The sequence below is a fragment of the Phyllostomus hastatus genome, unplaced genomic scaffold (assembly GCF_019186645.2).
Source record: "Phyllostomus hastatus isolate PE091 unplaced genomic scaffold, TTU_PhHast_1.1 phas_contig_1, whole genome shotgun sequence".
Lineage (NCBI taxonomy): Eukaryota > Metazoa > Chordata > Mammalia > Chiroptera > Phyllostomidae > Phyllostomus > Phyllostomus hastatus.
This window is the reverse complement of record NW_025333498.1, coordinates 499,023-514,544: the sequence shown is the minus strand read 5'-3', so window position 1 is coordinate 514,544 and position 15,522 is coordinate 499,023. Positions and strand designations below refer to the sequence as shown.

The window sequence follows — 15,522 nt, the reverse complement described above, 5'->3', positions numbered from 1 at the left end:
TGAGGCACTTACATCATTCAATCAGTTATTATGGAGTTAAAACAAATATTTTATAATCTGTCATCCTCTGGGTAAAATGTCTATCACAATAAAATAAAATTGGCCTTTAAGCCCCTTTTAAGCACTGCCATAACATCATGGTACAGAGTGGGCATCCCAGCAACGCTTGTTGAATGCTTGGGTGGATGTCAGATGAGTTAAGCCTATAAGTACAGCTCTCTATGCTGCGTCAGCCTGTACCTGTTAGCTGTGTTCTCAGGGCAGAACAGTAAGATGTTATAACAGGAAGCCACTAGCTAATTGAAACTACACATGGTTCCCTTGACACTTTAATTACTTCTTATCCCCTGGAGGGGAAGAAAAAAAACTATTAACTGTCATTGTTTTGGTAAAAGGAAGAATTACACAAATTTTGTCTCTTACTTCACAAGTATCACCACTCTCATCAGCTCAAATGACAATGTGTGGTTGATTCACATTTCTAAATCAAATGCCTGTGATATCAGGGATCTTTAACTTTAATTTGGGGATAGAGAGAGGGCATTCTACTTATTGCTGCCAGGAAGCTTCACAGAAAGTACAGTTTCATAGACTTAGAGGCATTAAGCTCAAACCAGCTCAGTAAACTTCAAGAAGCAAAATCTTCCTAATCAGAAATCCTTGGACAACAGGAAATGGTAAGATCTTTTAAGCAGAAGCAGGGAAATGTGGGTTCACTGAGCAGACAGGCACACAAGCCCCCTGACAAGCCTGAGATCCTTTGACCTCACCAGGAATACAAAGTTTGTCAAGACCCAAGGTGTTTCTAGGTTTTCAGACTGTAGGGCCCACTCATCTAAAAGTGAATCTTCAGACAAGGTTTCTCAGGGGGAAAAAAACAACAACTCAGAATTCTTAGAACTAGCAATAATTCAAGGATCAATCTCAAATTAATTATTCATTCATTCATTCACTCAACAAATGTTTATCAAGGGTCTGCCGCCTGTCAGGCACTGCTCTTAGTGTCTGGGCCACAACAGTGAAAGAAACAGACGAAGATCCCAGCCCCCATGGGGAGACAGACAATGAATAATAAACACAATAATTCATAAATCAGAGAGTAAGTTAGAAGGTGATAGGTGCTACAAATAAGAGAAAGGAGGAGTGCCAGGGAAGGCAAAGGCAAGTTTCTACTTTAAATACAGTGCTCCAATGTTAGACTTTATAAATGGTAATATTCAAGACAAGACTTCAAGAAAGCAAAGACATTAATTAGCTCTTCAGCTATTTAGAGGGACAGCATTTCAGGAAGAGGGTCCAGTAAGTGCAAAGGCTCTAGGGCAGAGTGTGTTTGGCATGTGTCCTTAAAAAAACAACAACAAAATAAGAAGCAGATGTGGCTAGAACAAACAAGCTAGTACAGTGGAAACTCATAGAGACTGAGAGGTAAAAAGTAGGATGAACAGATCAAGAACTTCCTATTCCGTGAAACTACTGATAGGCCACCACATGGAAACATTTCTCCCCTGGACGCTAAGATATTTCCACTAGCAAAATAAAAAAGTTGGGAAGCAAAATTTGAGTAATTTATTGCGTGAACTGGTGGGAAGTGGCATTCTCATCTTCACTCCTGAGTTCCTAGACCCATGTACTCTGTCTGTGGAAGAAGCCATATATTTGGATCTGGTTGAGAACATATACTATGTATTCTCTGGGACTACATCCTAAACCTGCAAACTGCTGTTCTCCCATTGGTGCAGCACTGAGTCTTCAACATGAGACATTCCACTTTTTATAAGGTCGATGCTCACATCCGGACCTGTAAATCTCATGAGTGTCAGTCAGTTGCCTCATTTCCCTTGTAATGTGAGTTCCTTAAACAGAAGCAATATTGTGTGGAAACTGTGACAATAAGTCATTCAGTAAGTCAATGAATGACAGTGTTGGCAGAGGCGGGAATGAGAGAGGAAAAATCCATCTGGCACAGACAAATCACTGTCCCCTTCTATGCTGAAAGAGCACCAATGTATTTATTTATTTATTTATTTTAATTTTATTTTAATCGTTGTTCAAGTACAGTTTTCTGTCCTTTACTCCCTTCTAAATGGTTGCCTGGTCCCTCCCAGTGCAGTGCTGCTTTAGAAGCACTATGTTAGTCTCCCTTGTTGGCAGCCGTGGGCACTCAGCAGTGCTGGGAAGAGGCAGCCCGTGATGACACATCTTTCCATAACTCCCACCTCTGTCATCATGGCTTCTTTGTCTATAGCTCAAATGACCTTATACACAAATTTGATGAGGAGAGTTCTGGTTTACGCTTGCTTTATAGGCTTACTTATTAATTGCTTTAACTCTCAAAAGTTCCCCAGTCTGGACCATATTATTACCGATTATTTATATTATTCAATGTGATTATTCACAGCTCATTGTATATATATACACTGGCATGAGCTGGGTGGCATTCACAGAATAGATAAAGTGGTCAACTAAATAACTAAGTGCCTCCTGTTGCAGCGCTGTCTTTTATTACACATTTACATGGAGCACAAATATACTCATATTTTTGTCTATTCTGTGATCCCTTAGACCTCTTCCCCTGACCTCCTTGTCACCAAACTTTCAATCCTGTTTCTCCTAAGTTCTCGATCACGCAGCCAAACCGGGAGCTACTGACTGTGATCAGTGTAGACCCATGCTCTGACATCTCCCTTTCCAGGCCAGGTTAAAAAAAACGAATATATTCACTGAAGGTGCACCCACTAGAAGGATCCTTGCTACTGGCCTTTTAGGCCCCTTAACTGGGGCCATAATGTCCACTTCTGTATGGTGCGAGGATATTTTTGCAGAAACACCTATCAACTAATCACTGATTTATTTAACTCATATCAAGGATCTTCTGGCATTTCAAGTTTATTTAAGTATCATAGAAGCCAGGTTTTGGTCAAAAAAGCAAGTAAACAGAACCATTTGCACCTCCTCAACCAGCACACAGAGACCAGTGTCTCTGGTAAGTGCTTTCACATCAGTACATTTGACTGCGTGTAACAGATTCTCTCCTCCCTTGACAAGCACAATTGTGATGTACTGCCGTGCACATGCCTCGGGCTTCTGACAAGGCTCTAGGTGCCCACACTCAGCAAACCCACCCACGTGTCCCACTCCCAATTCTCACCATCCCACTCTTTGCCAAAAAACAAACTACCTTTCACATAAATCTGGTAAAGCTGTGAATTAAATTATATTGTAACTCGACAGCCCATTGGCTCAGACGCTGTGGCTCGTTTCTGGCTATGTCAAAGTTGTAGCTCTGAGAAATAAGAGGCTCTCTGAGGGCAGTGACAGAAGCTCCTTAGCCCTTTGACTAAGTCTTGAGCAAAGAGTTTACACCCTGAGTTATGCGATTTACTTCTTTAATTTCTCCAGTGTTTTAGAAAACATTCAGCCCATCTCACACCCCTTGAATTTCAAATTCCCACAATGTTGACCTATTCCAGCAGCTACTTGGTCCACCACAGCATTGCCTATAAAATAGACACTTCATTCTGGAAGAATAAGAGCAAAATTTAAGTAAGTGATTTTAGTACTACCTGCCAGATACCACCAGTGTTCCATTTTCAAGTGGGATCTAGATTTTCACTACCCTAGGCCCATTCTGGAGGCTCTGGTATCTTTATTCTTAGCTCACTGCAGCATCCTTCCAGGTACACTGAGTAAGAAGAGATTTGACATAGGGAATTAAATGATTACAAAATCATTGGAAGGTCCATTCTTCCAGGAGAGACTCCTGGAGTGCAGAACTGATCTCCCAGAAGGGTCACTGTCTCTGCCCCAATTAGGAAAAAGGACACCACCACTGGACTGCTTCATTCAAGAACACGCAACGGTGGCTGCGTGTTCAGGACTGGGGATCAGGTAGCCACCATCATCACCTCCTCTAAATGCCCATGAAACTAGTAACCAGACATTAAAATCCTGTTGGCAAAGAAAAATAAAGTCATTTCACTTTGCATGACAGCAGAGATAGCTAACATGGCGAGAAGATGGCTGTGGTTTCACGTATATCTTCCAAATTCCAAATGAATATATCTAAGTGTCAAAATCTAGTTCCCTTCCAGAAACTTAGATGCTAAGATGTCTGGGAGATGGGGTTTTTAGCCTTCCAGTTCACCATAAAGGGGTGAGATGCTTGGTGCCGTGTGATCATATTTACTACTGTAAAGTAAAATAACCATTCCTAAGTGTTTGGGCTAAGCAACAGGGGGAATGGTGTTTATATTTACTGAGACAGAGAAAAGGTTTGGGGAGAAATTCAAGAGTGCCTTTTTCTGCTTTGTGTGGACACAGGAAGACTCGGATGAGTCACAAGTCAAGTTTGGGTATGTGCAGGGTACATGATGAAAGATTATCCGGTTCTTTCACTAAACGGCGGACAGTTAACTGGCCCCGTCTTTGGGAATGGGCTCAGGGAGTCCCTAGAAACGTGTTCAAGTGCTTGTGAAGAGAGGAGGCAATGCCTTCTTCCCGACCTAGAAGTCTGCTCTGCCGCCGCATGTGCCAACCTGCTCCGGTGCTATCAGAGGAGGAAGAGAACCCTGGGAGGAACATGCATCCTTCTATTTTAGGGTAATATTTAAATTGTGATTTCACTTATACGTGGAATGTAATGAACAAAATAAACTAACAAAATAGAAACAGATTCATACATACAGAGAACAGACTGACAGCTGTCAGAGGAGAAAGAGATACGGGGGAGGTAGGTAAAAAAGATGAAGGAATTAAGAAAAAAAATGCCCTGGCTGGTGTGGCTTAGTGGATTGAGCACCAGTCTGCAAACCAAAGGGTCACCCGTTTGATTCCCAGGCAGGGCACATGCCTGGGTTGCAGGCCAGGTTCCCAATGGGGGGTGCATGTGAGGCAACCACACACTGATGTTTCTCTCCCTCTCTTTCTCCCTCCCTTCCCCTCTCTCTAAAAATAAAATAAATAAAATCCTTAAAAAAATAAAAAAAAACCCTCATAGATGGAGATAAAAGTATGGTGATTACTGGAGGGAAAAGGAGGCGGGAAAAGGTAGAAGAGGGTAAAGGGGGATAAATGGTGATGGAAGGAGACTAGACTTTGGGTGGTAAACACACAGTATAGTACACAGGTGATGTACTTTAGACTTGTACGCCTGAAATCTATATAATTTTATTAACCAATGTTATCCCAATAAATTCAACTTTAAAAAGGAAAAAATTATAAGTTCTCCTGCACCATATTTGTGTGTTCATTAACTGATTGCACTTTGTTTGTATATGCTGGGCTCTTTAGATTTATTTGTGTTTACAACTCTTCCCTTTTTTAGGTCCCTACAGAGAAAACTGTGGACTGCGTGTTTGGCATGCTGACCTGTTTCCTTCCACCGGAGCACGTCAGTGGTGGTACAGTCTATAACACGGGGCCACGGGATAGATGGAGCAGCAAGTGCTGAGTCCAAGGTCTTACCAGAGCATGTGGTAAGAACCACAGCTACACCCAAATGCCATTAAATGTGGAAAAAAGACTGACTTAACTTGGATTGTCTTAAAAACAAAAACCATGGCATTTCAACTAAATAATCACATTCTCAGAATTTTTACCTACTTGTATGACAGTTTTCATGATATCTCTCCATGTTTTATCCACAGTTGTAAATCGTCTGCCTTCCTCGGGCATTTGAGACAAGATGTCCGGAGAACTGAAAATAGGCTCCAAATACAGCCATGTGGCCTGGACCTTGAGCCATTCATCCAGAATCTCCTGAAGCAGCAGCAGCTTGCCCTCCCACTCTCTGAGAAGCAAAACACAGAAGCTCTTATCAACAGCAAACCAAACATTGTTTCGGATGACTAAACTCAAAACCATGACTAGACTGTCAATCTTGTATGCAGTGTTGTGATTCTGATTTCCATTCATCTGTTTTCAAAGATAAATCACTAGATTTGTTTTACAAAATCCATTTTAAAATAATAACATCAACATTATTCTTATACAGATACACATGTTAAGACATACCTATCTACGAATGGCCTAGTTTCTGTATACACCATAACAATAAACCTTTCTGCAATCCAATTCCATGGCCAGAGGGCACAAATTGAGAAATGGGATTTTGGAGACAGTACTGGATTTCTCAAGGAAGGGCATTCTGAACTTCTTAGGAAAGGTAGTTATATCTGAAATTCATTTCCTTTAACATTTTTTTAAAATTGGGGCTCATCAGGGCCTTATTTCCAGAATAAAATATTTAATTCATAAGATGTAACTGGCATTTAAAAAAGAATCTTCATAATCCTAAATATGTTAGTGTGGTATTCATGAGAAGGAAGCACTTTGGAATTTACAATAGGTTATCAGTTCATTTCTAAACATAAAAAACAAGAATAATAACTTGATTTCCCCAAGAATAAATATAATTACACTATAAACCAACAATTTTATAAGCACATTTCTAAGGTCTCGGTATGCATTTGTTCTATCCTCACGTTCTGGCATATATACCAATGGGAAGACTAAGGCACATAGAGGTAAGCACCACAGTCAAGTTCACCCAACTAACAAGTGAGAGAGACAGAACTGAACCCAGAGAGCTGTAACCACTATGCTGTAAGACCTAACAATGCTATAAAGAAGAATGATTAATAGCAATATAACTTAGCGATGCGGTAACTTTATGTGTACATTAACAATTACACAGTACACAGTGGTCATCTGTAATTTTAGATTATTAAAACCAGGAAATATAAATAGGGATTCTAAAAGTCACCAGGCATTTTCAAATGACTTTTTAAAAATACTTTCCTTTCAATGTTTACCAATAATTTGTTTAACCTCTTTTCACAAGAACTAGAGAGCATTATGCTAAGGGAAATAAGCCAGGCAGTGAAAGACAAATGCCATATGATCACACCTATAAGTGGAACCTAATCAACAAAACAAACAAATGAGCAAAATAGAACCAGAGACTTGGAAATAAAGAACAAACTGCCCGTAACCAGAGGGGAGGGCGGAAGGGGAACACCAGGGAAAGAAGAGGAAGAGGCAGGCAACAGAACACAGACAGAGGACTCAGGGGCACGGACTATGGGGGGAATTGACTGTGGGAGTCAGCAGGGGGGACGGGGTTGGGAGAGCAAGGGGGAAAAAGGCAGGGCAACTGTAACTCAACAACAATAAATTTTAAATAAATTTTAAAATAAATAAAATAAAGTCCTTTCAGTGTTTATCAATAGTTTGTTTAACCTCTTTCCACAAGAAGAAATGAATGGCCATGCTGGTGTCATTCCCACTTTCTCCATCTAATCCCTGACTGAGGCAGAAAATTTTCCCACTGGCTAATGATCTCATGCACAGTCCTTAAAAACAGAACCTAGATACACCACTTTCAGAGTGTTTCAAAAATTAGCCTTGGAGGAAGCTGGGCAGCAGGTAGAGCAGTCAAATGGGAAATGGAGAGACCAAGCCAGAGCACATTCAAGTTTAGGGTAGTGTACCAATAACCAAGGACGGATATGACCAAGTAGTTAGCGTTCTTTGCCATACAAATTCATATTGAAGATAGTACTCTGATTTGGGTTTGCTCTCTTTTTAAGGTAAAATATAGACTTCTTAATACAAATTATAGAAATTGAAAAAATTGACAGATGGGATGAAAGTTTCATTTAATCGGCTGTGTCAAATGCCTACAACACCCATCTAAAATCATGGTTTCATTCTTTTGCACTTGTCTAGCAATTCTTCATGCATATGAGTGGAAATGATAATAGACTTACAGGGATTAGCTACAATATACTAATTAGTATATCATAAAAATTACATTATTTTCAGTTTTATAGTTTATAAATTCTATAAACTATATTCATAGACACAAAATTATTTTTGAGAGTCAAATATGCAAGATCAGATTGTAGGCAATAAAAATAAGTATCTAGAGGCTTATTGTCTACTACCTTTTTTTATGAATACAGGTGGTAAGATCAGTACTCTCCCAAAAGCAATGAAGGTTACCATTTCTTACAATGAACTATTTAAATGAATAAGTATGAAATGCAGAATCAATTTGACAAAACTACATTACATGCAAGTGATTATTTTGGTATCAAAATAAAACAAGTGCTGGTTTTGGTAATGTAGTATAAATACTGACACACGAGTAGCACATTACCTCATCTGTTTTTCATAAGGCTTAATGAAAGGAGATCCTCGCATTGTCTGTGTCTTGATGATGTGGTCATCCAACAACATCTGAATTTCATCAACTGATGACAAAATATATGTCCCAGATTCTCTATAAGGGACAATGACAAATTCCATTATATCCCACTCAGTAATCATCCTCTCCAGGGCCTTTTCAAGAGAATATTCTTTGCTGGCTGCTTCACTAATAACTTCAAATCTCTCTAAATATTGTTCCAGATTCATGTCTAGAAAAGGGGAGACGGTGGAATCATCTGCTGGCTGCAGGGGGTAGCCAACAATTTTGGACATGGCTTCCCAGTGCCTGGGGCGCAACCCAGGGTTACAGATCACTTGAATGAGAGGAATGTGCTGCTTGAAATCTTCCACCTTTCCTCGTACTTTTTTGGCCATTGCCAATGCATTTGGAGAATCATGGAAGGTTTTCTCCAGCTTGTATAGTCCCCTCCAGTAATTTCCAACATCTGTTTCTACTTGGTCTGGATTCACCTTGTTATACGGTCCTTCTGTCCATCCTCTAAATTTATTGCTAAATTCAACAGCAGTTTCATAGAGACGAAGATAGGGGTTCAAACTATCTTGTATTTTTTTGCGTTGAGGATATATTGATGGTAGCCAACCAAATGCCTCCTCTTCAGCATTAAACTGCTCAATCTGGTAGAATAGGTATTAAATTTATTATTTACTGAAAGTGAATGATATCCAAAATTAAGTTTAAAAAAATATTTGTATCTAATGCAACCCCAAAACACTAAACCCTAAGGTTAAACTTATCTTAGTCCTAATGTAGAAAAACTGAGCAGTTGTCTCTTTATCTGTTTCTTCCAGTTTCCAGAAAGCAATGACTGGTTAAGTTCCTAACACAGTAAAATAAATGTACATACATAAAGGAGCCTTTGTTCATCCAGATGTACTGAGGATACAGCTTCATTTATTAATGAACAAGAACCTAAGTACTTCCAACATACACAGCATTGTGTTAGGTACTGTGGAAAATTTTTAAAAAGTATTATATCACTAAGTACAAACTCCAAGCAGTTAGTAATCCAGCCGAGGAGATAGAACATAAGTACTTGAAAGTTAAATAGTAATTATTCAATAATAGCATCAGCAATAAAAGAGATATGTGAGAGCAGTAGCTGTTCAATATAAAATGAATAGTATGTACAAAAAAATGCAATCGCTCAGAGACTAAAGAGCTCATTAAAATAATTCAGTCACAAGTGCTCTGTAGAGAAGATACAACTGGAACTAGGCCTTGAAAATAAATAGAATAAGAAAAGGCAAAGAAAGCATTAATTTCTTCTTAGTTTAGTTGTAAAATATGTGAGGATGTGGGTGGTTTAGAGGAAAAATCTATAGAATCGAAACATGAGCTCAATATATAAATTATGCAGGTTACTTTAAATTTTATTGGCGTCAGTTATAAAAAAATCTACAGTTTATTTCTCTTCTCTCAATATCAGTTTACATATTTGTGATTCTTATAAGCTAATTACATGATCTGCTAAGATACTAAAATCTTTCAATGTAAGAGAAATGGCAGAGCATCATAATATGGTCTGTTTTCATATTTTACCTTTTTATTAAAAAACACAATTAAAGCCCTGGCTGGCGTAGCTCAGTGGATTGAGTGTGGGCTGCGAACCAAAGTGTCGCAGGTTCGATTCCCAGTCAGGGTACATGCCTGGGTTGCAGGCCATGAACCCCAGCAACCGCACATTGATGTTTCTCTCTCTCTCTCTTTATCCCTCCCTTCCCTCTCTAAAAATAAATAAATAAAATCTTTAAAAAAAAACACACACACAAATAAAAATGTAAAAATATCTGCCCTGGCTGGTGTAGCTTAGTGGATTGAGCGTGGGCTGTGAACCAAAGCATTGCAGGTTCGATTCCCAGTCAGGGCACATGCCTGGGTTGCAGGCCACAGCCCCCAGCAACCACACATTGATGTTTCTCTCTCTCTTTCTTTCTCCCTCCCTTCCCTCTCTAAAAATAAATAAATAAATTCTTTTAAAAAATGTAAAAAATCTTACATAACCAAGAATATGGCTTTCCCCCCTCTCTCCCCTTTTTTCTTCTTAACAAGAAAGCTGATTTCTGAAGTGGCAATACTGGGAACTATTTTGTTTGATGATTAATGACCAAATTTAAAAACACAGCTACCAAATTTAAGCTGGTTTCTATGAAGATGAGAAAACTAAACAGTAACCAGGTGCCATCCCATAACACATATGTTTAAATAGCACAAAATAAAAGTTAAGAAGCAGATGGAGATAAACTTCATTCCTTCAAATAAAAGGTGACGGCCCCTGAAATGTGAACCCCAGCAGCAGAAACAGTGCTGCCACTCCTTGAAGCCGGTCTGTAAAATCTACCTGTGCCATTTATATTATTCTCTAATTAAATATAGTTAAACTTCTTTTATCTGAATCTATGTCTTAAAGGTGACTATGCAATGCAAACTCAATACTCTTTCTTTTGAACTAATTTATCCTCCCAGGAATTTTTAAACAATACCTTTTCTGCTGCTACGTCCAACTTTCCATTCAGTATTTGAGCCTTTTTCAGGTATCGCTGGACATCCTGAAGATCTCCAAATGAGTAAAACTCTTCTGACTGCTTAGCATAACTCTCTAACTCCTCCACAAACCGCTCACACCGTAACTAATGTAAGAAAAACAGTAGTTGTTGTTACACATTTAAAGGTTAAATCCCCTAGGCATCAAGAGCAAATTTACATATTTGTCAGCCCTGGGGGGTGGGGTTGGAGGGTGGAGGGATGAGCACAACAGAGAAAGGACCCACGGACAGGGGACAGGGACAATAGTGTGGTGACTGAGGGGAGAGGGATGGGAGTGGGTGGAGGTGGCAGAGGGGATAAGGGCGATAAATGATAATGGGAAAAATATAATAAAATTTTTTTAAAATAAAATAAAATAAAGAATTTCTACTGGGGAGAAAACAATACAGAAATTTTATTTTTTACATGAAAATAAATAAATAAATAAATATTTGTAAGGACTATCAGAATTATTATTAATATATTCTGATATGGGCAAAATATTAAAAAAGGGATAATCTGAAGGATAACTGGGATCTAAAATATACAGAATTTTTAAGAGTCGGACTTAAAACTAATGATTAAAATTCCTATGATTCACAAAGTAGAGACATCCAATCTTGTGCTATTGATGGGAGAAATTCTAACTGACAGAATGACTGAGAATATGTTAGACAGTGTTTAGTGTGCTACAGAATTCATTCTAACAAATGCTTTATAAGCATTTGAAAAATCTCATAATCATCAAGTATGGGGCCAAAAGAAAACTCCAATTTTTTAAGGGCTATAAGGATATTTGAGGCATTTTTACAAACAACTGGAAAAAAATTTTAATTGTGTTCTGATACTCAAATATGTCTTTAATAAGCAATGCTAAAACAAAGAATTCCAAGGTTATTTTTTGTACCATGGGCTCTCCTCACAAGAAATGTGTAAGGTAAATAAAAGCCTAAAAACTACAGCTTTCCAATATAAACCAGGTGTGTGTGTGTGTGTGTGTGTGTGTGTGTGTGTGTGTGTGTGTTTTAATGAGAAAGGCTTATTACAAAATTATTATTGGTATGACATTCCAAATTAAATACATCTAAAAAATAGCTCTTAACAAAATATGTAAAAGTCAACTTTAGGTGATTCAAAAATAGGTTTTATATTTTATAGATTGTCTAGATTGATTTCTGTCCTATTTTCTTTAGTTTCCTGGCAAATTTATCACTCTGGACCAGCAAGGGAATGAAAATGAGAGAACAAATTTTGTCAGCATTATGTTTTGTAAAATAGTATATTTTACAAGCAAGTGTAGATAATTCTGAGCCACCTAGCATTTTCCAAGGTTATATTATAACTTAAGCATTTAATGTTTATCATTCCTGATATTTTCTAAAAGCTTTTAAAAATTCTGAAATAGACTAAATGTAAAACAAAAATATAGACTACAGTTTAAAATGAAGTGTTTTTGTTTGTTTGTTTGTGCAAGTCCGTGAATCATTCTCCAAACAGCACATTCTGCCCATTAACTGTACTTGCTACAGTGTGGCAGAAAGGTACTAGGTTTGCTATCGAAGGACGTCCCTGCTGGCTGACTTGGAACCGGCCTCTTCACTTTGGGATCCCTTGTCTTTTCATTTGCAAAAGGAGACCAAAAACCTAAGTCACTTATTCAGACCATAGACGTGCAGTGCTCACAGTGTTCCTGGCACGTACTGCACTGGCCATGCTCTAGAAATGGAGAAAAGATCAAAACCAAATGGGCCTGCCATCAAGGAGCTAATCGTCTAGTGGAGAGACAGACCTGAAAATGCAAACACAATAATCAGATCATCAGGTAATCTCAGATGTGCTGAAAATGCACCAGCAGCAGAGGAGAAGCAGCACTTAGGTCTGGATAAGAGGGCTGCCCAGAAAGTCAAATGAGGGTGCTGGACAGACAAGCATCAGCATGTGGGTGCACAGGTATGTTCCAGAGCAAATGGGAAGAATGTGCAAGCTATGAGAGTGTGGGAGAGCAGGGACATAAAGGTTGCCCAGGGTTGCTGAAAAGTCAAGGGCAAGAAGTGGGAAGAGTGAGGAGATGAAGCTGGACAGGTGGACAGGGAGAACCATCTTACATGCAGGACAAAAAAAATGGAGCAGTCATGCAGCATCAACTTATTAAAATATATTTTAAGCCTTTAAAAAAAGGTGAGAGAAAATTAAATGTTAAGAATAATGATTCTAGGCACAGTACTTAGGTGAGTTTGAGCAATTATGAGAAGGTACATTTTATTAATGAAGCTTTGACATAAAGTGATTAAAAAACAACTCAAAAGAGCACTCACTATGAATTATGTAAGGTAAATATTATTTTTATGAAGAGTCATATGTGGGCAATGTGGATGTTCTCTCCCTTGAGAAAAATCGAGAAACAGCACCACATCAACCCAGTATGTGCACTACCTTCTACTACGATTTATAGTATAAGAGAGCTAACATGTCTGACCTGTGAAATGGTGGAAGTTACCTAAGGAGTTAAAATTTAAACATGTCCAGAAAAGGAAAATAATTTAAAATATCTATGATGCCAACCTTAAGACCTTCTTGATACTGTTCTGTCTTCTCTTTAATGATTTTCTTATGTTCGTCAAAGACGTCTTCCATTCTTCCATACCACTGGAAAACATTATTATTCAGCCTAATATCTGCCGGAGAAAAGTTGGCACATTCGATAAGGAAAGCGAGGCAGTTTTTAGAATCTACCAGTCTCTGTCCCAGTTCAACCATATCAGTTGTCTCCACTTTCTGGATATAAGCCTGAGGGGAAACAAAAATTACAGATGGCATTTTAACGAACAGCTCACGTCAAAAATAGCCTGAAGGAATACACTGCATAAATATGTACAGACTTCTTAGAAGTACTATACAGACTTTTGGTTCAAGATAAGGGAATGCAGTACAGTTTAGTCTCCTTGATCCCAAACACCTCTGCTAAAATAGCAGGCAGGGGCAGAAAGAAAACCCTAAACACCACACGAAAAGCTATGGGAAGCCAGGAAGAAAGCTGTGGGTTTCTGGGAAATATGAAGCACGTGCTATCTGAGTGGTATTTGCTCTTTCAGGATAGCATTTCTGGGTACCTATTACGAGTCTGACACTATGTCCGGTGCTGGCAATTCAGTGTGAAAACACACAGAGCTGCATGGACCTCAGAGAGGTTGTGGTCCAGCTGAGGGACACATCAGCCACATGACTGCCAAAACAAATGTAAAATTGCCAACTTGCAACAGACAACAGTGCTGCAACACTTTCCTCGGTTATAAACCTAAAAAATAACCGTGGGCAAATTTAACAAAACGCATGCCAGATCTAGATGAGGGAAACTGTAATACTTTATTAAAGGGCATTTTAAAAATTCTGAATATAGAAACATGTTAAGATGTAATGTAAAGATGTAAATTTTCTTCCAGTCTATAAAATCAATGAAATTCCAATCAAAATTGCAATTATAATCTTTGCAATTATTAATAATGTAAATGCTGAAGAAAACGCGCTACCTCACTGAAAAATGAGAAAACTGGCCGTTACTTGTAACTACCTATGTTCACCTGCCCTACCCTATACCCCACCTCTCTGTCTGTGAAGTCAGTGCTTCTGCTTTTTTGATGTTTTTGAAGATCTTTTTAATCTTTCATTTCCACCTTTCTGGCTCTCTCTCTTCATTCTCTCTCCCTAATATATATGTAACATTATGTATATGTTCAGAAAGAGCAGAATTCACACTAAACTATAAAGAATCATTACCTTAAAGAAAGGAATTAGGAAAAAAGAACTTTTACATTTCATTTTGTATAATCCTGTATTGTTTAAATGTTTCCTTTTACAATTAAAAAGGAAAAAACAAGTAATACTGCCTAGAAATCTTTCATTAATATGTCATCTAAATTAGACTAAATGTTTTTATGCTGCAATTCCAAAGAGAAAAGAAGCAAATCATGGTGGTTTCCACAAGTAACAAAATGTCTACCTGAAAATATAGTATTTTTGAAGTTTGGTTAATCAGCTTTCTATATAATAAACAACAGGGTTTTTATTTCTCTTTTCTGATCATCAATGACTGATTTTTGTATTGAATAAATTGAGGAGATATTTTGCTTTTGCAACAGTAATCTTTTTAAGGTACAGAAATCTTTTAAATACCAGTTAATGAATCCCACTTGCTAATTCTGTTAAAGGTTGCTATGAACAATAGAAAACACAAGAAAAAACTCCAAATTCCTAAATATTACCAGTGATGACTAAGATGGTAAGTAAATGACACTCTTTATAGTCAATATTCATTTTTCCAAAAGAATGTACAGTTATGCAACTTTCCAGCTATTTTATAATCACCCACAATCAAAGAAAGTATCACTTGATGTCTTACAACAAATAAACAATATACAAATATTCTGAAAGACAACATATAGAGGCTAGTGCATATTTCACACACACACAAATTCACACATGAAGAGCCTTAGTCTTATACAAAAACTTTTTTAAAAATAGAACTCTTTTAGTTAGAGGCTGACATGTAAGAGTTGGTTCTAATGATTTTAACAAACCTTTAAGTGAATAATTTAAAATGTTCATTGTCATTTGAACTCCTTTTGCAATTTTCTGCCTATATAAAGGTTTTAATAATTTCTACATGTTTTGCTGGGTTTGCTTAAATATTTTAAAATCTAAAAATAAAAGAGCTCTATTTTGCATCCTGGGAATGCTACAAAGGGTTCTTTTTTTTAAGATCCTGTAAA

General features: G+C 37.8%; 1 protein-coding gene across 1 annotated transcript in view; it reads right to left on the bottom strand.

Annotated features, from left to right (window-relative positions):
* Positions 1 to 15,522, bottom strand: part of DNAH7 (dynein axonemal heavy chain 7) — a 228,158-nt gene that overhangs the window by 162,870 nt on the left and 49,766 nt on the right. The window contains exons 17-20 of the mRNA XM_045850123.1: positions 13,319 to 13,543; positions 10,714 to 10,860; positions 8,162 to 8,847; positions 5,602 to 5,788 (exon numbers count right to left, since the gene is read on the bottom strand). Of these exons, the coding sequence (XP_045706079.1) occupies positions 5,602 to 5,788; positions 8,162 to 8,847; positions 10,714 to 10,860; positions 13,319 to 13,543 (1,245 nt within the window). The remainder of the gene's footprint in view (positions 1 to 5,601; positions 5,789 to 8,161; positions 8,848 to 10,713; positions 10,861 to 13,318; positions 13,544 to 15,522) is intronic.